Here is a 26337-nt window from a genome sequence, read left to right as displayed (position 1 = left end):
GTTTAATCATTCGCTGACACACAGTAGCGCAGAAATAGCAAATGTGCATGCAATGTGCAACTTGTGCAAGTGTGTATGTACACGCGTGAGTGCGTAGCACGCCGCAGGAAGGAGAGTTCGAGGAGGAAGGGGCGTGGCTTGACTTGGACATCTCGTCCATCTCTCCTCGAAAAACATCTCGAATCCAGTTCAGGTGCCGAAAGCAACAAAGTGGACCGGTCCGTTTATGGTGCCTCGTCCGGGACTACCGCCGCTGAACCAGCCTCCCTTCCTCTTCCTCATCGCAGCCTTCAAAGCAAATCCGCTTCAAACCGTAAAAGGAATTATTTGTCACAAGAAAGGCGACATTTGGAGTTGAAAACAAGGACGGAAGTTTGCGGTTTTTCCCTACGTCTCCTCCCACTTTTCAATTTCGCAACTCTTGCTTTTGAAGATATTGCAAGCACGTCTATTTCGGACTATCGCCAAGGTAAATTCATTTTCTAGATTTTTTTATTTTATAATTATTGTTTATATTGGAGTACTGCGTGTTGTACCTGAACGCAGGTAAGCGCAAGAATCAGGAAGTCAGGTCGACTAGTATATGAAACAAAGTGAAGCATTATAAGCATAACTAACGAATTAAGCCAAATATAAAGCGACGTCAAGGTTCATCTCGTGCGGAAAAAAAAAGTTTGTTGTTTACACACCTCTGTCGTATGTTGATTGCCAGCCAAGTCAAGTGTTCACTCGTGTGGTAGTAAAACAAGTCGGAGGGCAAAGTTACAAAAAAAGAATCGTCCAAAACCTACTTGACAATTTGCGTTTTTAAAGAATTAAGTATGAATAAACGGCAGTTCCAACAAAACACCAGATATACACTTTCACTGCGGCTTTATTTACATGTGGACAAAAGGATAGACGACCAATTAAACGATAAACTTGAATAATTATTAAACAGTATAGCCACACTAACAGTATGAGTAGCAGACACAATGGAATGTCGACTTTAAAGTATTAAAAGAAAGAACGAATGCTAAAAGTGGTCAAAATGTTCTCACATGGGCAGTTTTAAAGAAACACTCGAGGTTCTGGGTTCGAATCCCAACTCTGGCCTTCTTGTGTGGCGTTAATAATTTGTGACGTGTTCCAGGTTGTACCCTGGAACATAAAATAGATGGACGACCACCTGCAACAACCTGCACGATGCAATGTTTGCTTTATCTGGTTTAAAAACCAAAAGTGTCGTGATCCAATGGCGTTATCTGAGCTGTACGGGTCATCGTGAATGACACCATTATGGTCGATTTCTGTCTTTCAAAAGGGAGTTAGAAGCATGTCGACAAACCTGTTTTTTGTCTTTTCTGTTTGAATTTTGTTTGCCCTGCAAGAGCTCTGCGGGAAAAGTCTGCTGGCATCATTCTGGAAGGACAAAAATTAGGTTACTGGGGGGTCAAGATGGTAGCTGCTGAAGTGACACACTTTAGGACTAAAAGGAAACTGACATGTTGGAATTCTTGACATGAAAAGTAGTGGCAGTATGCGAATCATTCCCTGGCATTGCCCCCCCGCCCCCCCAAAATAAATAATATCTTCCACTCCAATTGCTCAAATGTTGCTATATAAATTCACTGCCGCTTAAAGGCCTTTGTTTATGAATACTTAGGTTACTGAATCTCGATTATTTCGGTAATAATTGAAATCATGATTATGTAAACAATCGTTTATTTTTGTTATAACATTTCTTTGAAACACAATAATTATGAAAGTTCCTTTAATGCAAATAAATGTACTGTATAAATTCAAGTATAGCGTCCTTGTTTGAACAAAAATTTGTGTCTATTAATCATTTTTCTGACGATTATGCCAATTTTGTAATCATGTAATAATTGTAATTGAATTTCGATGAATTGCACAGCCCTAGGAGAAATGCATACTCTATTATTTTTTTCAGGGGGATTGATTAACAAAGTCTTGACTTGGTTACTGTTTGATTTCAATTTTTGACCGATTGGTTTTAAGTGAAAAGGAAAGCAAGAGTTTGCTCTTGTTCACACGAGTGGGAAGTCTTGGATCCCGGAACATGTGCTTTTGTGTTGTTGTAGCCTTTCCTCTGCTGGACAACAGCGAGGAGGAATAGCGAGTGAGTCAGCGCCCTGTGGGTGATCCGATCTGTTCCGCAGGCCCGAACGTGGCATTGTTGTCCGAAAGGCTCCACAGCCACCTTCTGTGTGTCGGGAAATAAACTGTATTTCTTTTTGAAAGCACATTCAGCCATCTGAACAGGAGTTCAGGAAATTCCCACGGGGAAAAAAATGGATCCGATTTTGTATAGTGTCATCGGGAATTCCTGCCTCCCGCGCAAATGCGGGCCTTTCCTAACGAGCTCGTCCATCAGTTGATCAAATGCCGATGACTTGGCGCCAAAGCTTCAACTCCCTCGGCCCTCCCAGTCCAGACTTGCTGATGCGCCTCTTCGCGCGATTGCTCCGAGGCGCTAGCTTGTATATTTTCTAAATGACCGGAGAGAAAGAAGGTCTGGACTTTTTTTCGCTTGACAATTCCTGGGCGAACCTTTTTATTGGCGGGCTTCCGGACTTCCCCTTAAAAGAAACAGAACAAATCATATTTGCTTATAAAACTGGGCAGCTCAGAGTATTTATTCCGTTTTCATTTCAAGCCTGCATAAATCTCTTCCGTTAGTCGTCACAAAATGTCCCTTAAAAAGTTTAAACCCATTTTGGATTGGTCGTGTTTGCCTGATTGTTCTGTTCTCTGCTATTCATGTTTTTTTTTTTGTGTGTGTTCTGATCCAGCTGATGCAGTGACCCAATTTCCATACTGGGATCAATGGTTTCCTTTTTATCGCGTATTAAGTAGACTGCTCTCCATCCGTCGGCATTCCATGAGTCAATGCTGGGGGAAAATGTGATTTCGATGGAGGGAAAAACGATCATTTCGGTCTGTTGAGCTGTCGGTTGTTGCCCAATGGATAAACGCAAGCCGGCGACCGAGCCGCTGAAATTGATTTCAAGGGGATCCGATTTTCTCATGGAGATTGGGTTTTTATTAGACAATCGTAAAATGGCAGATGACGGCAGGCTGTAAGAATGCCGATGCTGGCTTGTCACTCTTTCGCCATGCGCCCCTTTGACCTCTGTGGCTTGTAACCTGGTCCGGCTCAGTCTAAAAATGTGTCGGGGGTCAATTTCGAAATGCTGTGTCGGACAAAAAAATATGTCATGGCTAGCTAGCCGTGAAATTTAAATGATCTCTGTGAAATATCTTCATTGCTACTAGCTAGCATCTTAGCTAAGACGTATTTCAAAATTATTTTGATACAAGCGTCATACATGGATTGACTCTTTGTATTTAGGGTGTCAAAATGATTGGCAGGTGTTTTTTTACAGCCCCTTTGACCTCGTCACACCTGATAATAGCTGCCGCTTTCGAGTGCGGCGCTCGGCGTACAGCAGTGGCGGGACGGCGCCGCGTTCCACTCTTCCCGCCAGACCTGAAACTAATCTGCAAAACTCTTAAGCAACTCCGAGCTTAAGTGATTGCTTCGGAATCCCGTTGCCATGGAGGCCGGGCTGCAAAGTACGTGCCCACTCCCCCGCCACTCTTTAATTGAATCGCACGAGGATGATGAGTGTCAAAGCAGCGTTTCAACTCAAATGGCTTCTTCCATGCTTGCCGTGTTGTCATCTGTCCGGGATTCTCGAAATACCACAATGGCAAATGTTGTCGGACTGGTTTTGGCTAAAAACCTTGCGGTTACGTTCGAGTTTTCTTTTGGTCTTTGTACATAAACATGTTCGGCCATCTTTGTTCTACATTCGTCTTGGTTAATGTGTCGCATAGACCAGAAGATTAATGAATGACAATAATGAGATTCTATTGGTGACATGTCCCGGCTACCGCGAGTCCGTTTTTTTCTGTTTCGGCTTGACAAACGTTTTGTTTGTCAACGCTCAGTGAAAGCAAGCGGACGTGAAAGCGCCGCCGTTGCCGGGTACGCGCTCCGACTCGACCTTGTCCTCTGTTTTAAGAGCTGTTTGTAAAAGTTAATGTGCAAGCTTTGTTGACATTCCTTAAAAGCTTCAGTTGGTCCAAGGGTGGGGAATATTTTATTTCCAAAGGCCGCTATCGAAAATTTATGAATGTTAATGATAGACAAGATTCCTGGCCAGGTTGTGAAATCCAAATGATCTCATTGTGGTTGTTTTGGACAGAAGCTGAACGTGGATCTTCAGACCGCTGAATGTCCTGAGAAGAAGCATCACAAATATGTGGCAAGAAGAGTCCTCAGTGGTTAGAAGACATCTCACCTGTGGACCAGTAAACCTCACAGACGTGTTACTTGGATTATAAAACAACCCCCCCCCCCCAATCCTCGGACCCACCTTTTGGTTTTTAGACCTTCCTCATGCACGCAAGACATGGACTAGTGGCCCATGAGTAGCAGGACATCTACAGCTCGTGGGATTACATAGCCCCAGACTTTTTCAGGGGTCACTTTACTCCTTCAAGTAAACCCGATGGCATTACTCAGGTTGTTCAGGAAGCCCGGAAGCAATCTGGGGAAGGGCTACCAGCCGGGGAGCATGATGTCTCTGGCCCCCACCAAAGGACTGCTGAACGAACCGGGCCAGAACAGCTGCTTTCTCAACAGCGCCGTGCAGGTACGACTCGGCTTGTTCCGCTAACATCTAGCCGGCGTGCTGGTTCATTAGATTGAGTTCCAAATGCTGTGTGACGGTTTATTAGAGTGCGATGAGCGATCAACAACTAGAATTGAACAATAAATTAAATATCTGAGGTAAATTAGAAAATGTAACACTCAGGCTCTGTTCACAAAAAAAACCCTCTTTTTGACTCATTCTAAACTATGCGCTTTGTGACAAACAGTTGGGAAACTCGGAATTAGGTGACGTCAGTGACGTAATACTCGAGGGTTAAAGCTCACACACCTGTTCCAGAATTGCGTCATCCCCTTAAAATATAATAACACTGCCTCTACCCTGGAAATGCTTAAAATGACATTTCTCTCAATTATTATTATTATTTTTATTATTCACAATCCAGTCTCTACATTTATTTTTGTCTTTGCCAAGGCTGAACGTCAAGTCGTTTTAGTCCCCCCCCGTGTTGTACGACGAAACAATACACTTGACGGTTGTGTTGTGTGACTGGTGGGGTGTTGGCTGCCGGGTTGCCTCATGGTTTTCCAGTCAGCCGCCTGGAGTGAGGTCACCCTCCAGCCCTGCATGACTCACGGGGTGAGGCGGCAGATGAGCTGGTTGGAGATGAGCAGTCTCCCCCCCCCTGCCGGCGTGGTTTCTCTTCTGGAAGACCTTGGAAATGCAAAACAATGTTTGTTTTGTGTCCAATTGTGTAGGTTCTTTGGCAGCTTGACATCTTCAGACGAAGCTTGAGGCAGCTACCAGGCCACTTCTGTTTAGGCGAGTCGTGCATTTTTTGCGCATTAAAGGTAAAGAGTGTTTCGGGGAAAAGCAATTTTCTGGTTTTTTTGCACCAACACCCCCCCCCCCCCCCCTCTCTCTCTCTCCTCAGGGCATTTTCTCCCAGTTCCAGCACAGTCGGGAGCGAGCGCTGCCTTCAGACAACCTGCGTCACGCCTTGGCCGAGACCTTTAAGGACGAGCAGCGCTTCCAGCTGGGCTTCATGGACGATGCCGCAGAGTGCTTTGTAAGTTCCTCTGGAAACCCCTCGGGAGGGAAACGAGCGTAACCGGGAGAGTGTGTGTACCCGTGTGTACCGCAACAAACTGTTTGGCGAGGTCACAGAAAAGAGCTTCTGTCTCTCCTTTCCTCTCCCATCGAGCCCCCTAGCAGGTTGCCGCTAAATATCGAGATGACAGATTATATAAGTGCTGAGGATTGCATCACTTCTGCGTTACGACGAATGTGTTGATTTTAAAGCAAATAAAAAAGATAACAAAATAGAAAGGACTAGTATAGACAACCGAAGCAGATAGGCCGAATCTTTGCTAGGTGCTGCCGCTTTGGTTCGAGGGGCTTAACTCATGAGCCAAATGGCACCTGTGAGAATCGCGGGAACTGCAGGTTTTTATTTTTTATTTTTTTCCCCTCATCTCGTGTCTCTGAGTTTGACATTTATTTTTTGGGATATGGGCGAGTATCGATACCACTGATGAAGAATTCATTAGGATAATAATATTATTATTAATAATAATAATAATTTAAAATTAATATGAATATTAAAACAATAATGAATGAAGAATTCATTAGTCAAGGATAATAATAGTAATAATAACAGTTATTATTATTATTATTATTTAAAATGAATATAGATACTAATAATAATAATAATAATAATAATAATAATAATAATAATAATAATAATAATAATAATAATAATAACCATCCTAAAACATCTTGATGAGTACTAATTGAGCAAATAAGGAAATAAATAAATCTAGCTTTATTTACAATGGCTCTGCGGCAAAGTTTTTTTTGCAACAACGTTAATTGCTCACAGATCTTTACGCTTGAACTCTTGGCACGCCACTGGAGAATTGAGCATCCGTTGTAAGATGAACTGGCTGTGAAGCTGCAACCATGCAGTCTTGAATATTTTATCACGTGGAGACCTGACAACACCTGAGTCACCGCGCGCTTGCCTTTGAAACCTTATGCCTGAATTTCACCTCGCTCTGTCCCATCCCAAAGCTGACTGGGCGCTCTTAGCCAGGCTGTTTTTTGGGCTTGTTGTTGATTGATGTAATATTGTGTGACAGGAAAATATACTGGAGAGAATCCACTTGCACATCGTGCCCGAGGAGACGGACGCGTGCACCTCAAAGTCTTGCATCACCCATCAGAAGTTTGCCATGTCGCTTTACGAGCAGGTCAGTAGGACGTGATTTCGCTCGCAATTCGCTTGCGCCAATGCCGGAAACCCCAACTCGCAAGGCGCGCGCATCAATCAACGTCCGAGACTGTGCGAGTCCAATCCGTCACCTTCTGATAGCGGGCGGCCTCAGTGGAGTAAGGCCGATTTGATTGGACTCAGGTTCTTCAATGCAGCATCAGCAGAAGCCACTAAATCACAGATGGTGTGTGTGTGTGTGTGTGTGTGTGTGTGTGAGAGAGAGGGAGTGTGTGTGAGACACACAGATACGCAAACACCACTGGGTTTTGCGTGATGCTGGCTCGCTTTAACAAACCAGTTTGACCTCACTCTAAAATACATGAAAAAATTTGCATTAAAAAATGATTTACATTGCATTTTTATTATGTTTGTATGAAAACACAAGATTGTAATGGAAAGGAGCACAGGGAAAATGTCACATTTCCTGCCCCTTTCTACAGAAAAACATTTCATTTTCCAATTTCCCCTTTTGCCTCTTCATTTAAAAAAAAACCTGCAGTTTTATAATTAATATAACTTATTCTGCAGACCACTGTCTAAATTAGAATTATCATAATTTTTTAGCACTTTTCTTTAATGATCTTATGAAAGCAAAAAAAAAAAAAAAAACTAACAATTTCTCAGGATTATTTAAAAAAAAAAAAAAAAGTTGCTTGCTGAATGACCATGTTTACATCTGGGATTTACATTTTTGTGACACTGCCAACTGCTGGCCCGGCATGCACACTACAACCTTGAGTCCTTTTCGCTACAGCAGTGAATGTAATTGGCCAGGCAACAATGATGGACATTTTTGCTCACTTTGTCTCCCCGTCTGCAGTCTGTGTGCCGTAGCTGCGGGGCCTCATCTGACCCGCTGCCGTTTATAGAGCTGGTTCATTACGTCTCCACCACCGCGCTCTGGTAAAGCAACCAAAACATGCTCATTACCGTCCTCGTCCGCCTCACTTGTCCGTTTGGCTCTCCTCTTCCTCAGCCAACAGATGTTACAGCGCAAGGACGAAACTTTTGGAGAACTGTTACAAGCGGCGTGTACAGTCGGAGACCTCCGTAACTGTCCCGTAAGTGTCCCGTAAACTCATTCATTGCCAATGACGGTTATAGACGTCCATTTGAATTGGGCTAGTGGTGAATGAGTTCAGGATTTTTATTTTCCCGCTTTTCCCGCTGTAGAGCAAATGTGGCCAGAGGATTCGGATCCGACGTGTCCTCATGAACTCCCCAGAGATCGTCACCATCGGCTTCGTGTGGGATTCGGACCAGTCGGACCTCACCGAGGACGTGATACGCTCGCTGGGGCCTCACCTCAGCTTGTCAGCGGTGAGTGCCGCACACACCGCACACGCCGCCGTCAGCTGCGAGCGTTGCGTAATCAGTCGGTGCCCCGCCGGGGTCTCCCTGCCTCGCTGATCAAAAAGCCCCCCACTACTTTTAGTTCGTGTCAACCGGTTCAAATCCCCTCCCTACCAGAGGAGCTTGAGCGCCGTTGGCGAGTTGTACAGCGCTGCTGGAAATCAAATGGGGGTGGGCTCCTCACACGTTACATAACTTCCGCACTCAAGTGTTGAGTTTGTTTATGTGACAGCCCTCTCTCCCGCATGTTTCTCGAGCGCTCGCCGCAAAAAGCCCCGATTCATTCGGGAGTGTTTAATGTGACATTATTGGGTGTTAAATGCAGACCCACCACCACCGCCCAGATTGTTTGCGAGCTATTGTTTGGGAGGGGGAGAACCGGCTGAGCAGGAAACGCGTTAGGATTAAACGGAACCTATCTTTTGACATTCTAGTGCCGTTTCCCTCTGGAATTTATATTTTGTGTGTGTGTTTTGGGTAAGGGGTCACCCAACATTTTTCGGTCCACAAACTGGTTTCATGCAAAATGATATTTTGATGGACCAGTATATAAAATCAAATAATAAAATAAAATATATAATCAAAAATCTTGGGATAATTATTTGTCCCCCAAAAGGTTTTGACTTTTTTTTTTTTTAGATTTTTGCGCTCAAATTTTGCTACTGTATCACGTGACCGAGATTAGAACTTTTATGACAATTCTTCAATGCAACTTTGTTCGAAATAACCTTTAGACTTCACCGGTTTACTCTTGGATCTTTTATCCAGTTGTGATTTAAAGCCGCTGTTTTTGCGTGCGCAGCTTTTCTACAGAGTGACCGACGAGCACGCCAAAAAGGGTGAGCTGCAGCTGGTGGGGATGATCTGCTACTCCAGCCGCCACTACTGTGCCTTCGCTTACCACACCAAGACCTCCAAGTGGGTCTTCTTCGATGACGCCACCGTCAAAGAGGTGCCTCAGTCGTACACTAACCATTATTTTGCCTTCCAAAACAAAGTCGAATACTACAAAATTGCTCACCATTTTATGCCCACCTCAAGTCGCACTGCGCAGAGCTCAGGCAAGCTAGCTGCCAAGTCTGCGCAATCCTAATTTGGATCAGCGCCAAATTGTCCATAGATACAGCAGAACCTCCATAGATGAACGCATTCTGTGTGGCTGCGTGACTTCAAGCACAAACTCGTCTTTTTATAATGTGCATAGGCAATTAATTAACTATGTAATTAATTATGTAAAGAAACACTTTGGAAAAATTTCCCAAATGAAACTAAATGCAGTTCAACGTTTGAAGTTGCCTGACTTTTTTTAAAATATGTATTGTGAGCCAACGTGATAGTCTACTTTGTAAAATACATTATTTATTGACTTAATACTTTGCTTATTGTACTCCATTTTCCCATGCTTGCATTTTCAATAGCTATCACACTTTCCGTTGCTCCTGCTCGCCCTCATCTCGCCGCTGTAATCTTCATTTGCTTAATTAAGAAGCACACGGGCATCTGCTAGCCCACAGCTCGCCTTTGCGGCGTCTCTGCGCCGGCACCTGACGAAGCCCCGCTAATGTGATTGTTCCACGCGCTCGCCAATTGGACTGCGAGGATGCGTTTTATCCTCGTTTTCTTTTCAGTCATGCTTTGGCTTCTTTTCCGACATCTGCCGCTGCTCACGGCTTTTATTTGAATGTGGGAGTGGTTGTGATTTTTTTTTTTTTTCACATGCTGTCCTTTCTCCTGATGTTCTCACTTTAGGTCGGGTCCAGGTGGAAAGATGTGGTCAGCAAATGTATTAAAGGTCACTTCCAGCCTCTCCTGCTGTTTTACGCCAACCCGAATGGCAGCGCCATAACGCCAGAGGATGCGTCACAACAGAACCTGAGGCAAACCCAGTACAAGAAACTTGAAAATAAAGAAGGCAAGTCATGCAAATGGAATGGTGGATGTGTTGAAGTCAATCTCGTGCAGGCAGAGAGCGAGAGAGAGAGCAACATCTCACTCTTGGATTATACACCCCAGGATTTGTGAGCTCGGGGAGGTTTTATCCCCGTTTAAAGATCTTCCTCATAACCTTCCATGCTGGCCGTAGACCAGGTCCAAGTCGGGTGGCAGCCCGCCTGAAACCATGGCGTGGTGGGCTCACGTGTGCAACAATGTGTTTTCATCTTCCCGGTTTAGGTGTGACATCTCCACTTGCGTCTCCGAAGAAGCTGGAACTGACCAAGGAGAATCTGAACGCGCTGCTGAGTTTCCCACGCTCGTTACATCAGAAAACGTCAAACACCTTTAGCCGCAGCGGTGCTCATACTAGCGGAGGACGTGGGCAAGGTACCAGCCTTATTTTGAGGTGGCGGTACTTTTGAGGCCATTTTACAATCAGGAAGTAGAAAATTAATTTCATGCAATTTGAAGGAAAAATGGTATATTGAATATATAGGTCTATTTTTAAGATAATCTGTCATTGCTTTAATTACTAGTGGTATCGGCACTTGGTATCGGTGACTACTCAAGATTTGTGTACTGGTATCTGTCAGGGAAAAAAAAAAAAGTGTCAATGATCACGCATACTTGGAATCTACAGATACATAAAAGAAGAAAAGTTAAATAAAATAAATAGCAAAATAAATATTAATAAATAAATAAATTGGCAAAAAAATGTTTTTTATTTTTTTAAACATTTAAAAAAAAGTTTAAACCACCTTTCTGTACCCTCATGACTCTTGCTATCGTATACATTTTGTTTAATAGTGAAAATCGGCACCGACGAGCCTAAGCGTCAATTCCGAGAGATCGTAAGAGAAGTCACGCAGCGAGCCGGCAGAGAGGCCCATCCAGTTGGAAGAGACTCTGATCGAAGCGGTCATCGCCGGCCGGAATCACGCTCCAGAGGTCGGTCAAACATCCTCATGTCCAGCCTGTACATGTGATGCCGCGCATAAAACACGCACGGGGAGAATTCTCAAGCTTTTATGACACACACGAGAACGGCCCGCGTCTCGGATTCAGCGGACCTTATGTAAGCGCGGGTTCGGGAGCGACGTGTCAGAACGGGGATTAACTGCTGACGTCCGTCTGAGCTCTCTTTCATCCTGCTCTCGCTCAGTTGGAATTCTCTGATTTCCCTCTTCAGTCGAAAAACAAAATGCACAACACGTGCATTTTTTACCAACATTTTATTAATATATTTAGATTTTATTTATTGTATTTGTTATTTATTATATTGTATTTGTTATATTTTCTTACATTTTAGTGTTCTGGTTATCATCAAACATCATATTGCTTGAAAAGTGACTCCGATGATATTTGTGTCTTGGGTAGTGTGCCCGACTTCCTTTTTTTTTTTTTAATTCTTCTTATTTATTTTTTATATTATGGACACTCTCATCACTCGATATCCTATCGCCTCTGTATCACCTGCTTCAAAGTGTGCCGCTTTGACTCTGACAATATGCGTTTTACTCCCACACAGAGCCGGGTCAAGACCGGGCCAACTCTCGCTCTATCTCCCCCCCGGAAATGAATTTCAGGCAACACGTAGAGCCTCGTCTGTACAGCAGTCAGGGGAAAGGTCCCACGCGGAGTGAGCGCCCACCACAACTTAGCAGCAGGCCTTCTCACGAGTCCTTTCACTCCAGCTCGAGGGTTCAAGTGTTACCCAGTTTGGCGGGCGTTAGAAGCGCTCAGTACAGCAGGAGAGCGGACACCAACGGTTACGACACAGATAGCAGCCAGGACTCCCGCGGGCGTCCCGGGAGTGCGGGAAACGGTCGCAGCAGATCCAATCGTCCCTGGAAGCCGATGAGGGAGGCGCTCAATGTGGACAGCATTTTAAGAAGCGACGACGGCGAGGTGGCCGGTCCAGAGCGGAGATGGCCTCGCAGCAAGTCGCCTACGCGAGAGTGGGAGGTGATGTCGGGTGGCCGGGAGGAGCGCAAGCCCAATAACCTTATGACCATCTACGAGGACGACCAGAGGCACGAAAACGGCAGCAGTCGCAGCTCGCTGGATTCGCTCGGCCGGGGCGGCTACGGTGACAAGGACAGGACGAAGGGCACGGCGACTCTTAAAGTCTACGACAACTGGAAAATCCAGCGAACGGAATCCGGCTACGAGAGCAGCGACAGAATTAGCAATAGCTCGGCCAATCTGGACTCGCCCGTTGTGGAGAACTTTCCCCCTAAAGAATTACGGCCCATACCCGAGCTGCATCTGTCACGGTAATTAAATACATTCATTCCACTTTTACATCAAAAAGCAAAGCCATCCAAAGTAGGGAGTACACATCCCAGGTATTGGTGACCATACCGGGCTTACTTCACGGTATCGGTACTCGCGACATTGTCCGATACCAGTATCGTGCAATTTCACGGGCAATTGATATTGATTGGAGTATGAAGATATATATTTTTAAATGATCTCTCATTGTTGTTTGGGTAAATATTGTGTATCAAAACTAGCATGGTGGTATCGGTGCTTGCTATCGGTGACTACACAAGATTGAGTACTCATACTGGTATCGGTTTGGAAAAAAACGGTATCGAACATCCCTAATCGTAACATCACACTCACCTGGAAAATTGTATGACGTCTTTCATGTAATATTAACAAATCATTTTATTTTTTTTAGGGATATATTCCCTCCGAGGGGAAGCGACGATGACAAATCGGAAACTTCCTCTCCTCCTGGTAAGTCACTATCTTTAAAAAAAAAAAAGGCACTATTTCCAATGTATCCGAAGATTCAAAATCATCTTTTGCCCTTCTAGTTTTGTGCTATAATGAGAGCAGTTGATTGGATTATTGTCATAACTTAATGATTGAAGGAGGAATAAGTTGTCAACATCATTTGGAAAAAAAATAATTCAGGAAGTAATATGATTTTAAAGCTCACCGATGTTAAAAACAGAAATTCCCTCAACAGAAACTCTGAGTTAATCTTGATGATGATGATGATGAAGGTGAGCGAGCGAGCTTGTAAGGGCCACCCAGCTGTGCTCAGCTGGGCCGAAAATGTCTGTCAGAACGTGTATTCAGACGGGAACCCAAATCGCAGGCGTGTTTATTGCCAGGTCATGTTGCGTTTCAGAATGAAACACAAAAACAACAGCCTTACCTCTGCCAAGAATGTTTTCATCAGACTAGGGTTAAAAGTCATTTCTGACCCCCCCCCAAGTTATTTTGTTTCTTTTTCTTTCTTCTAGCGGATGTAGGCGTAGTGGTCTTGTTTTGTTTTGAATTCAGGGCGGAGTGAGTACAAGTAGTGCGTGGAGAAGCTTGAAACTACCGTCTTGAAACTTGCTCAACTTGTTTGGCAAAGTACTCCATGTGCGTGTCCATCGCCTCAACATGGCCACCTGTGCCAGAACAAAATATTCAAGTCGACTGCTCCCTTTTCCCATGAGGGAAAGTTTAATTACCGAGCAATCCGGGTTAGGCTGGAGTTCACTTGTGACCTTATGGAAGATAAGCGGTATAGAAAATAGATTTATGGATTTTTCCATATGGTGGCCTCGTCGTCCCCTTTTACACTCGTGTAAACAAACATCCGCTAGCCACTTTCCATTTGTAGAACATTTCAGGTGTGGGGTGTTTATGTTGTATGCTAGCATTTTATCTGTCTGGAGTCAGTCTGGCCGGCATTCAGACGTGGCGGGACGGAGATCCCGTTTAAAAGGACCACGGAGGGGTCTCGTGTGGATTACTTGATGCCGCCGCTAAATCGTCCACGGTTGCTCATTGTAGAACCGCACAGGAGAGGCTATTAACGTTCCTGCTCGCACTTGACCCTTGCGACCCCGCCAGCCCCCCTCGTGCCTGGCACAAATATTGCCGGAATGAGTTTGAACCCACGGGCTGATCTAATGGATTCCCTCGCATCGCTGTTTGCGTAAATTGTCTGTCCTTGAGTTGCCGAGGCCAAGCTTGAGTTATGGTTGTCGCTCAAGCGGGCGGACATTTTAGCATTACAATGGTAGATGTAGGATTGAGCCCCGCCCCCTTTTTTATATTGCCATTTAATGACGTCTCTATATTTTGAAGAAAGATCACAGATCAACATTCTCAAATTGTGAATTGCCTCGTGGGTTTAGCGGCTTAAAAACGCAATAGCGCCGTGGACGGAGTGGGCGGGGCATGTTCTGACCCCGGCGTAATTGCATGCCAGCACAAAGGATTTAGTCTCTAATGCTTTGAGAGAGCGAGAGTGCTGACGCATGGCAGATGGCCGCTCACTCCCTTTGCGTCGTCCGTTTGCGTGGATCACCTTTTTCCCAACTTAGCTTGGTGATCTGATGACTAGACAAAAACTATAAGGTCAGGACACTTTGGCGGTCAGACTTGTTCTTCCAAACTAAATTAAACAAAAAAAAAACATTACCTGTGCATATAGTACAGTGTTCCCCAGCGTTCTTCATTTATTTATTTTTTATTTTTGATCAAGGCACTTACTGTGTTTTACATTCTAAAAATGTCACAAAAGTGTTTATTGGGAAAGAATGGACCCCAAAATGTCCGCTTCAGATTAAACTGCAGAATTCCAACAACTTGCGAATATTTGTTTCCTTGAACGAACTCTGATGTGCATACATTCGCTGCCAACACTCAAAGGGGCTTTAAGAGGTACAAGTCTGAGCCTCCCAAATCTCGTTTCATTATTTGCTCTTGTAAATCTGCTGGAGTTCTTTATTAGCTCCATGTTAGTAGGCGCCATGTTATTAGGCGCCAGATCCTCTTGGAGGGTCTGTGCTCGTTGGCTAGACCGGATGTACGAAGTGCCCTCTTCGCCCCCCCCCCCCCCCCCCCCCAGGTGGCACAAGCTGCTCTGATACTTCCGTTCCCGACGCAGAACCTCGTTGTGACCCCTGTTAGATAACACGCCTAAAACATCATCACATCGTTCCCTTTGTAAAGTCAAAGCTGCGACAGATGTCGGCTAGGTTTATTTCGGACCATTTGGTGCTGGATATAAAATTTGTTTTTCTTTTCCAGGTGAACTAGGGAAAAAGTCTCTGAACCTGCATGACTCAAACAATCCTTTACAGAGGTAAATTGATTTCAATGCGTTTATGTTAATCTTCAGTCAATCAAATGCTTATGTATTCATTCATTTTTTGTGTGTTTATTCATTTATTTATTCAATAATTGTATTTATTATTTTTAATTGATTTATGTATTTTTTATTTGTATTTATTTAACCAATATTCATTTGTTTATTTATTTGAAATAGAAAAAGAGCCTTCCGATACACTCCTGGAGTCTTGGAAAACAACGGCCTGGACAGCGAGAAAGAAGAAAACATTGATAGTCCAGTGAGCCCGGTTCCGCCTTACTTGCCAAAGACTATCAGTTCTGATTGGATCAGTTCAGACGACCTCGGACGCTTCTCTGAACACGAGGAGCTCCGCAATGATGACTTTGCACGCAACTCCCCCCCTCCGCTACCCCCTAAACACTTTGGCGGAGATTACACGAGCCTGTCAGAACCGCCAGTACTACCGTCCCGCCGTCCCAAAAGCACCACCCCTGCACTCTCAAACAACACCCTCATCCGCTGGATCGAGACGCCCGCCGAGCGCAGGCTCTCGTCCGACGCCAGCTCCAGCAGGTCTTCGGACCAGGACCGCAACGACTTTTCGGAGAGCGAAGAGCGGCTCCCGGGCCGAGAAGGCGCCGACTCCCCCGATGTGGTTCTGCCCACAACTTACTTCTCGGTGGATAACTGCATGACGGACACTTACCGAGCCAAATACCATAAAAGGCCCGCCTTATACATGAGAGCGGAGGAGCACACGTCTTCAGGGGAGAGCGATGTGGACGCCAGAGGACTTCCTGTGTCAAATGCTGAGTCATCACAACTCCCTGCACACCGACCACAACCAGGTACCTCAACGATTCTAGTGGGTTCGCCTGAGCGTTAGCGTATACGTCTTACTATTTCTGCTTTTGCAGGCTATTCCACTTCCAACAAGCCCGTTGCAAAGTGGAACCCGGTGACCCCGAAAGGACTCGATGAGCATGGTTTCCTGTAGGGGGCGCTAAATGAGCCTCTCACATGATGACCACACCTACTGCCTCCCTCTCCGAAAAAAATCACTATGCATCACGACTGACTGTTGTACTGAATGTGTTGAACGAGAATGTGGTGTGGCAGATTGCTCCTCTGAACAAGATTGAATGAAAACTGAATTTGCACAACCAGAAAGGTACAAAAAAAAGGAACTGTCCTGCTTTCAGGTCAAAAGTGTACCAACTCCTGAGCAACTATGGTACATTAATGGATCCTAGGGATTCGTATAAATGGGTACACCCACAAAGGGAGGTGCGTACTGCAGCACTCCAGAGCAGGCTTTCCCTAATTTAGGGGCAGGAGCCAAAATGGGCCGAGGTGGAATCCGGTGCCAATGTCTTCCTCCTGTCTCTTTTGTGTTAATAATAAAGGCCGGGCAGATTGACCCTCCTAAGGTGACAAATAATTAATGCTTTTTTGCAGCAAGTATGTGGCACAAACAGAGTCTTAGCACTGGATGACACTCCTAACTGTACTATTTTATTTTGTAGGAAAATACAAGCGTTTTGTTCCGGGTAATTGTAGTCATAATAAAATGTTCTAAATATATGTACTATTTGGTCATGGTTCACTGTTTAATAAGTGACACAGTGCCTTTTTGTATTTTTTTTTAGTGCCAAAGCAAGGTTTGAATCAGCTGTAATTTGTAATTTTACTTTTGGATTCCAGAGATTTTATTTTATTTGTATTGATTACCACTTGTTGAGTAAAATAAACCGTTTTAATTAAACTTGGATACAAATGTTTTGTTTGTTGGCTTAAAAAACATTGCAAAAAGGTCAAATTGATGCTAAGGTAGAATATTCACAATGTTATGCTGCCATCTGCTGTTAGGTGCACCCAATTACACCCAAACGTTTGTAAGTCTGGTGTTCCTTACACGCATTAGACGTTTACATTTGGTATGTTGAATTGATTCTTTTACAGTATTTATGAAGGTCTCCCCAAATTCAGACGCACAAATCTCTTAGGACCGAAAGATAAAACTAAGCCACGCTGGAGGAGTGCTTTTAAGTGGAACATGGCGGCAGGAGGCCGCCATTTTGCATCGGACGAGGTGAGTGTAAAATCTTAAAACTGCCTCTTATTTGGGTCATTTCGTTTTTCTAACTGTTTTATCACCAAGTGTAATTCCACTCCATTTTGTACATTTGTGACATCCCTTGATTATGTTGCCCATTTAAAAGAAATTGCTACCTAGTTTTAATTAACGGTTTGTTCTAATAGTTCATCTCTTTGCCAGGTCAGTGTAAATTAGAATTAAAAACAAAAGACTCCAGTTGAACAATTACACAACAGGTTTACAAGCTTTATTTCACAACAAGAGGTAGAGAAACCTCATGCTGAATTTTGTTGGGGCTGAATAAATCTATTAACTATCAGTAAAGTAACATAAAGACATATTTTATTTGAACTCGGTATGACAAGCATTTAAGTGTATTTTCACACCGTGTGCATCTGGTCTCTTTTGTTTGATCATTAATCACTTGCCTCTCGGTGAAATAAAGCATAAAAAAGGAGGCTTAATATAAATGAAATTATTTATGATGCGCTTGATTACCAAGGTGGCTTTCCTTGCTGAAGATGAGCGATGGGAGCCTTCGGGATCGCCGCCAAGCGTTCAAGCAAAGTGTGCACAGGTACTCAATCATGTGAAAACATGTTATTGACTTGAAATAATTTGCACTTGCATGAGTTCTGTATTTATTGTGTACTTCAATTTTAAGTGATGCTAGTTTCTTTGATGCAACACAAATGTTCATGGATCAATATGGAGACAATTGTAAAGAAAGCAATTTTGCGGGGGGACGATAATATCAGAAAATTTGATAACCACCTGAACATTTTCTTTGCACTCATATATTTGGTGCAGCCCAACTAGTCAAAACACAGTATTGTGATTAATGTATTGTTTGTGGAATATGAATTAAACAGATAAAATCTGCCTGGTTTTATCCATCTCAAGGGGCGGCCATTTTACCACTTGCTGTCGACTGAAAATGACGTCACAGTTGCCGGTCACGGGCCACAACCAATCACGGCTCAGCTTCAGAAAACTGGTGAGAATAACATATTATTGTTATGATATATTATTTAATGATCCCCCCCAAATGATTTAGATTATAACCCAAGAACTTTATCTTAGATGTCAAAAAAAAAAAAAACATTTTAAATGAGAAATAGAAATGAGTCAATATTTGTGTTTTAACAAGTTTATTGACTGACTTCTAGTTTTAGAACTCAACTATGTAAATAAATGCACTTTTGTTCCGTATGTCAATTAAATTCAAAGTAGCTTCATTTCAAAGTCAAAGTCTGCTTTATTGTCAATTTCTTCACATGCCAAGACACACAAAGATTTAACATTTAACCTGTAGATTAACCGCAGGCATATAAATGTTACTACAGTTTGTTGTCAAATGAGATATTTGTCTCCTTGTTCACGTCTGGTGTGATTATATTGCTGGCGACAAAGTAAAAGTGAATCTTCTTTGACCCTCTCAGAGCGATGGAGCAACCTAGCGAGTGCGTTTGTCACATTAATTCATTTTGGATCCCGCTGATATGGGCTGTGATTGCCGGTTGTCAGAGATGGCGGCGGTGGTGGCGGCGTTGTGGGGGGGGCGCCAAACGCTAAGCAATTGGACCAGCGCGGCGCCTTCCCATTATCTTGTCCCTCGCATTGTAATTATCACTGGTGCTCTTTCTGCGCCGCCGCTCCTGTCTCTCCCCCGCCATTGTAATCGTGATTGACTGGCGGGGCGGCTAAAACAGCGATGTCTCGAAAAGGCATCTCATAACCGTCCTGCCATTTTGATCCCCTCCGCCGCCATCATCCCTCTCACTTCTTCAGCTCAAACGGTTTCGACGCCACCCTCGGCGTTGTCCTCATTGCGCGTAATGACGCTTCACGCTCGAATTGACGCAGCATTTGTGATTTCGCATGAAGCTATCAGGATGATGTCAAACAATTAAGTTGTTTAATTGAGTGTGCTGCGTGACATACTTTTTAGACTTTTTTTTTATCGTATGGTGTCGCTAGAAGCCATCTTGGATTGCCATGTTGGACTGTGATGCATTTTTGTTGCTGTTCAGTTTAATACAGTGGTACCTGATTTTTGGAATGTGCCACTGTTATAGTAATACATATAATAACAAATAACTAGGAAAAGCGATTTTCCTTTAAAAAAAATATCTACATGGGTTGTAATGAGGCAAAGAGCAGCTCTGTTGTTGCCATGGCAACACAAGATGGCCCATTTGAATGGCGGTTGTGTTACAGCTCGGCATTTCTCCTCAAATGCACTTTTTAGCACATTTCGCTTTGAAAGCGGTGGCTTAAAAATGACACGGGACAATACACAGCAAACGCAATGGGATTTTTTTTCCCCCTTTGCTTCAATCCTGTTTGTATTTATTGTGTGTGGATGCGATAACGAGTTACCGCAACAGGTCAATATAAGCGCCGTCGGCCTCATTTGGATCCGCTGCAGGGCTGGCCACTTTTATCAGCGTTTGGGCCTTGGCTGTTTTTTTTTCTTTTTTCTTTTCGGTGCTGCCCTGTGACAGTATTGAGTGATACACCTTGTCACATAGGGAAGTTCATCAGCAGCCACTGAGAAGCACCATCGATTGGGCTGCCCTGAGCCTTGCCAGATAATGGATTGGATTAATCCCTCGCCGCGGAGGACTTGTGCTTTATACACACACGCGGATGGTGTGTGCATACAAAAAATAAAATATATATATATATATATATATATATATATATATATATATATATATATATATACAGTCGATGGTGGTGTTTTTTGCTTGGGGCCCAAAGGACATTTAAGTATCAGTCAGCAGAGGTAGTGATGCATTGCTGACGTGCTGTTGATTTATTTTCTTCAGGCATTTACCTCTGCTTACTTGCCATGAGAGTTCACATTTTGAGACCTGAACACGCAACAGTCACAGGCACCCGCATGTTCTTCCTTTTAAAAGAAACCAAGACAAAAAAAAAAAACCCACACAAACTGATCCGAAGCCAATCATCCTCTGCGGATTCTTCCGAGCTCCGATTTCCAGTCTCATTACGATGACGAGGGTAAACAGATTCAAAGATGCAGCGTAGTCTATTAAGGCGACGCGTCGCTCGCTTCGCCCCCGTTTTTTTCTTAAAGAGGCAATGCATCAGCGACGTGTCCAAGCAGAGATGAGCGCAGCCGAAGAGCCAACTCATCAGACTCATTTTGTTGCCAGCGGGGTTTACCTCAAACACTTGTAATCTATGGACTGTAATGTGATTCGCCGAGCACTTAGTGGCAATTCATCTTGCCTCGTGCCTCCCGGGCAGTGTCGTGTGTGTGTGTGTGTGTGTATACATGCATGCTTGTTCATCCGTAGTCACGAAAAATGAAAAGCAAACTTTGTTATTGATGAGCATCGCGCATTTTTAGATGTTTCCCTCCTGTTTAAATACTATCATGGTAAAGTTGCATTGTTTGATTAAAACCCAAATTAAAGCCCTCCACTCAAAAACTACATCCAAAATTGATGTCCGTAAAAATCAGACATATCATATCCAAGGGAGTTAATAACCTGAAAATAGTAAATACAAGAAAACTCCAAAAGAAGGCCAAGTCTCAAGCTGAGTCAAAAACCAAAGAATAAAATCAACCCATCAAACAAGATACTTTTTGTTCCTCAAGATCTGACCTTGCGTGGACTTGTGCTTTTATTTTCTAGGAGTCGTCATTCGCCACACTTGAAATTCCTTTTTGATATTGTCCGTCACGCTTACAGGAAGCAATTGGACAAAATCTCGACGACAACTTAATCGTTGAAGGAAATGTCTCTAAAATGATCACGCGGAAGCAAAATAGCAGACCTGCCCTTCAGACTTTTCGCCAATCCATTTACGATAACCACGCCTGCTGTATTTCATAAGTGCAGGTGGTTTCAATTTGGACCTCGCCATCCCCTACGGAGCATGTATGATGCTTTTTTAGCTGGCAGATGGCAGCATAGTCACAGTCGTCATTGCCGGTCGCAACCTCGGCGGCCTTCGCTAATGAGTCGCCGCGGCCGAGCATCTGTCTTGCTCATGGAATGTCACTCGTCGTGCGGAGGACGCCACGTACCGTCTGCTCTCTCTGAAACGTTAGAATTAATCCTCAATCGTGCCTTTGTAGGGATAAATGTGTATGTCTAAACTTTTTTACGGATTCATGTTCTACCCTTTTGTGGTTTTAGTGAGAACACAAAATGAGGGATCCTTTCAGGCGGCGCACCAGCACGCTAATGCTAGCTATCAAGGGCTCTTCAGGGCCCATTTTCACTCTGTGGAAATCAGCAAGTCTTAGAGCAAAGAAGAGGCGGCGTGCATAAAAGCTAATGAAGCACCCGCGTCCTCTCGGTCGTGAGTGCACTTGGCTCCGAGGCAAAGGACATCTCCAAAAAAGGGACGCTCGCCACGCGCCCGCTCCCCCCCCCCGAGTGCGTAATCACAGTGCTTGATTACGAGCGGCCATTAGAAGCCGGCGATGGCGCCGCAAGTACGCTGTGAGGAATTAGGGCCTGCCTGATTGAGTTTAGTATGTATGGAGATGAAAAAGAAAACATGCACGATGAAAAGTCTCATGGTCATCGGACCCCTCGGACTGGTACAATCACAGCAAATTGGAGCAAACCACCAGGTGATGACATCAGCACTGTAAAGAAATGAATACAATTTACGGTCGTATCTAATGTTTGTTTTACGTATAAAGAGGTGATTACACCCCCCCCCCCCCCTTTTCTCCATCCCACCATTCTCCCTCGCTGACCATACATTGCCGCCGCATCTCCCGGTGCACCTGCTTCATCCAGTTGTCAATTACCGTGCCCAATTACAAACTGGCACGCAATTAGGGTCCGCCTCCCGCGCCGGCCCACGTCGGTAATGAGTTTCCTCAGCCATTGATGAAAGTCACAATCACACAATGTTGCCTAGAGTTTTCCCAATTATCCCCCCAGTATTGACCCCTCTTGAGTCCGTTTTTACATTTATATGCTAAAGCGGACGTGTTTTCTACCCAAGGGGAGGGTGTGTGCGAAGATAATCCTATTTCACTATCATAGCTTGACAATTTTTCGACAAGGAGGGGCAAACACGCTCGCTCGGTCACTTATTCACCGCTGGTAATTCTCAGCCAAGCTTTTCCTGATTTCCTACATCAGAACACTTTTAATTGTTGTCGAGGATATCTGAGGTCATCTGCACACTCACTGTATCTGAAAGTGCATAATAGAATCAAAAAGCATTGATAAAAGATGGCTTCGTTTTTTTTCCTCATCATGCAAATGTCAACATGGCTTCCTTTCAAGTGAGCAGTTCAGAGACGCTGTTGTGTTGTTTCCCCCCCTCAGATATGAAAGTTGCTGAAGCAGGAGAAGGCCGACACGCGGTTGCTCGTGTGCATAGGTATGTGTGATTGACAGCCCGGTTGAAGATCCGGTTTGCACATCCTCGCTTCAGTGTAATTGCTTTCGTCACAAGGCGACACTTTATAGGAATGCTCTTCTTTCGCCAGATTGAATTGCGTCTCACTGCTTCCAATTTCCATATCCTCTCACATACCGTTTGGTGAAAATGTATTTAAAAAAAAGAATAATAATAACGATAAAAAGACACTCAAATGGAGCTCCGTGTCGTTGATCGGCAGGCACGGGGTTAAAATTGGGCTCGCGGCTCTGCAGTCAAGGGAACAAGGTTGAGTAATGAGACGAGGAAGCGGCGATAATGGAAATCTAAATGATTAAAGCGTGTGTTTGTGTGTGGGTGGAGCAAAGTTTTGCTGGGGAAATAATTACATTAATTTGGCTCCAAATGCTTCAATCTCGGATGATTTTTTCTTCAGTTTCATCAAATTCCGGTTAGCTATTGTTGAGAATAATACTGAATATTCTGCACATTATTTCTCTTCCAAACCGCTCAAAGCCTTGATTGGCTTTCTGCATGCATCAACGTCCACAAGGTGGCGAGCGACCTTTGTGATTTAGGACACGAGCTTGTTAAAAACAAGGACTCCTGACACCTGATTTTTTTTTTTTTTTGTGCAAAGAGTGTAATGAGTTACGGCTAATCAAATGAAACGGCGCCGAAGCACTTCTCCAAAAGGCAGGGAATGACCTCAGCCATCCACTTCCTGCCAATGTGGCAATGATGTATGCATATTATACACAGCTATAAACTTCAACTACATTCACACAAGCAATCTATCGGAAAACTCATTGTGAGTGGGAGACGGTTGGGGGGGGGATAGTAAAAGTTGGGCGCTCTCTGTCAAACTATTTGGCTGCATCAGCTCAAATGTGCTGTTCGTCTTTTCACTGTGAAATTTATCGCCATTGATGACTGATTGCACCCCCCGCCCTCGTCGAGCCTTTTGAAACTTAACCTGGCAGCACATTCATTTCTCCAAAGTCAAAAATTTCAGTGCTCATGATGACCGAACGCTCTCAAAAAAGCTTTTTTTTTTTCTCCTCCCGATCTAGACGCATGAAACAGGTGAAATGCAAGCGGTCCGGATTTGCTCCTTGCGATTCGTGTTTGCGCTTACTTAAATCGTCATTTTCGTCCGCAGTCTTGCACCATGGCCACACTGCATTCCTTTTTCTTTTTACCAACTACCCTCTTTCACCTTCCCCACCCCCCGGGTGTGTCCTTAAATCACGGCAAGAAGCACCGTGCGGTTATTTGATGTAGGATTTGATAGATTTGTTTGCCGCCACATTCATTTGCTCTGTATCACGGAGCTGACGGGCCGTAAAATGAAAATTTGCCGTAGATTTTCAACATGACTGTTTGGGGGCAAGTGGAAAAAAAAACCTCTCCCCGTACATATTTCTCTATATCTTTAGAGTGCCCGATTGTTTGCCTCGCATGCATTGTCAGATGGCTCCCCTACTTTATTTAAAATCATGCTTTTAATAATCCCTCAAACAGTTGCTTGAGGGATTGAAGCTTTTCCGCAATGTCGTTTGTGGCTCTTGTAAAAGCAATTTGTGATTGTGAGTCTAATGTTAGCCTGACTTTAAACATAGTTACTAAAGGTTTCAATTAGAAATGAATTCACTTTACATGATTTCCCGAGGGTGGGGAAAAAAAATCGCTCCTGTGTTCGATCTTTCACTGTTGTGGAGTCATTTCTGTGGTGTTGCCCCACCTATTACTTAACTTGTCCCACTGTGTTGTTTTTGGCCAGCAAGGTGAGTCTTTATGCCGTTGCACGCGGCGTGAGGTGGAGTCCGAAAAAAAGGCAGCGGTGATGCCGTGAGGGAGCGAGGCTCGTAAAGATGGCGACACCCCATTGCTCTTTCCACCCCGTTGCTCCGGCCGGTGTCAGCCAGGTCGTCGCATGATGGAGCGCTCTCATTCCGACTCGAGACAGAGTGCTGAAGGTGAGAGCCGACCACGGCAGCCAGTCTTTTAATCCCGCCTCGGCTTCTGCCATCTTTTTCTGCCAGATAAATGGTCTTTTTGACACGGACAAATTGCGTGCCCCGCTTGGCTTTACAAAACAAACCCTTTCTTACGTAAATCCATTTGTTCGTCGTGTGTTTGTAGAAACTTGGACAGAAAGTTGTCAAATGTAGGAATTGTGATGATTAGAGGTTCTTGTACTGAGAATGTGTCAACATCTTGTCCCAAACTTCGACAGCCATTTGTGCGATTGTCCATTTCCTGCTGTGAGGCGCACACAACAGCCGCGGGCGTGCAATTAAATGTCCCACACCTAGCCCTGCGCTTGATGGACATTTTCTCGCACTTTTTCGCCCCGTGTGTTTTCTGCTCCCCAGTCTTATCGGTATTCTTGCAAGCTTTATATATATAAAAAAAATAAAATAAATTCGCATTGCTGCTTATCCATGCTGCTTTGTTTTCTTCTGCATGTACGTGGGCAAGCGAATATACTTTGACCAATCAGATGGGTGGATTCTGCATCGTCATACCTTTTCTACAGAACATCTAATCGTTGTATTCCTACATCATTACTCACATTGCTCTTAAATTTCAACATAATCAATTCCTTATAAAGGTAGTACATAGGCCTGATCGGGGCGCCCCAAAACGGAATCAACTTTGTGACGTCATATCCGGGGCGCCATAGTTTTTCCCCAGGCAGCAAAAGTGCCGGTCAAATGGCAATGTTTCAGGCTATATATCTCTTGTACCGTATTTTCCGGACTATAAGGCGCACCTAAAAACCAAAAATGTTCTCAAAAGCTTTATAGTCCGATGCGCCTTATATATGGACCAAATTCCTAAATTTAAACTGGCCCGAAGCATTGTGTCATGAAATCAATCATAAGTAGCCCGCTGAAGACTATGAATCATGAATCAAAAAGACTATGGATCGTTATTTTGTGATTATAAAGTAATTTGTTGCGTCTGAAGTTAAAATAAAAAAGAGATCAAATGGAGAATGATTTGATGTGGATTCAAAATCTGACATGATGCATTAATGGTGCGCCTTATAGTCCGGTGCGCCTTATATAAGGACAAAGTTTTAAAATGCGCCATTCATTGAAGGTGCGCCTTATAGTCCGGTCCGCCTTATAGTCCGGAAAATACGGTACATTTATTTTATACTTAATCAGTGCCTGCGTTATACAGGTTGACCAAAGGCCTTTCTACAGACTATTTTTGATTTTCACGCACAAAGTTTACAATACGGGACGCGTACTGATATTTCTAAATCCGTGACGAATCCGTTTTTCAAGGGACAGTTAGCAATTCTACTTGTAAAACCACTATCTGTCTCAGTTACGCCTTGCCTTTGTTTATTTTGCGATTCATTTTAGGCCTCTCCTTTGCTTGTTCTCCTCTAAACCATATCCGTTTAGCTTTCCTAAAACTTAAAAGGAAGGAAAAGACACATTGGTTCACAATATTGAAATGACTGAACACAATAAGTATTGTTGCCTTCCATGGTTTGTCCGTGAGCACATTTGTGATTTTAATTAATTCCCACTTTGGCGTTTAGAGACCTTTGAGA

At 43.9% G+C, this 26337-nt stretch overlaps 1 protein-coding gene across 2 annotated transcripts; it reads left to right on the top strand.

The window, feature by feature from the left end:
• The first annotated feature begins 134 nt into the window (after positions 1-134).
• Positions 135-17039, top strand: LOC133155743 (inactive ubiquitin carboxyl-terminal hydrolase 53). 2 transcript variants are annotated; one of them, XM_061281281.1, is made up of 18 exons: positions 135-469; positions 3390-3579; positions 4215-4664; positions 5381-5473; positions 5557-5691; positions 6764-6874; positions 7718-7800; positions 7874-7958; positions 8071-8217; positions 9053-9202; positions 10000-10162; positions 10423-10572; positions 10993-11133; positions 11714-12461; positions 12872-12930; positions 15232-15286; positions 15470-16122; positions 16192-17039. In XM_061281281.1, the coding sequence occupies exons 3-18, from the start codon at positions 4521-4523 to the stop codon at positions 16269-16271; spliced, it is 2997 nt and encodes a 998-aa protein (XP_061137265.1). In that variant the 5' UTR covers positions 135-469; positions 3390-3579; positions 4215-4520; the 3' UTR covers positions 16272-17039. The 2 variants fall into 2 exon arrangements, with proteins under 2 accessions (XP_061137265.1, XP_061137257.1); XM_061281273.1 differs by lacking the exon at positions 3390-3579.
• The last annotated feature ends 9298 nt before the right edge of the window (positions 17040-26337 follow it).

The sequence above is a fragment of the Syngnathus typhle genome, linkage group LG1 (genome assembly GCF_033458585.1).
Source record: "Syngnathus typhle isolate RoL2023-S1 ecotype Sweden linkage group LG1, RoL_Styp_1.0, whole genome shotgun sequence".
Taxonomy (NCBI): domain Eukaryota; kingdom Metazoa; phylum Chordata; class Actinopteri; order Syngnathiformes; family Syngnathidae; genus Syngnathus; species Syngnathus typhle.
Note: the sequence above shows the minus strand (reverse complement) of the source record. Positions and strands in the feature narration are given on the sequence as shown.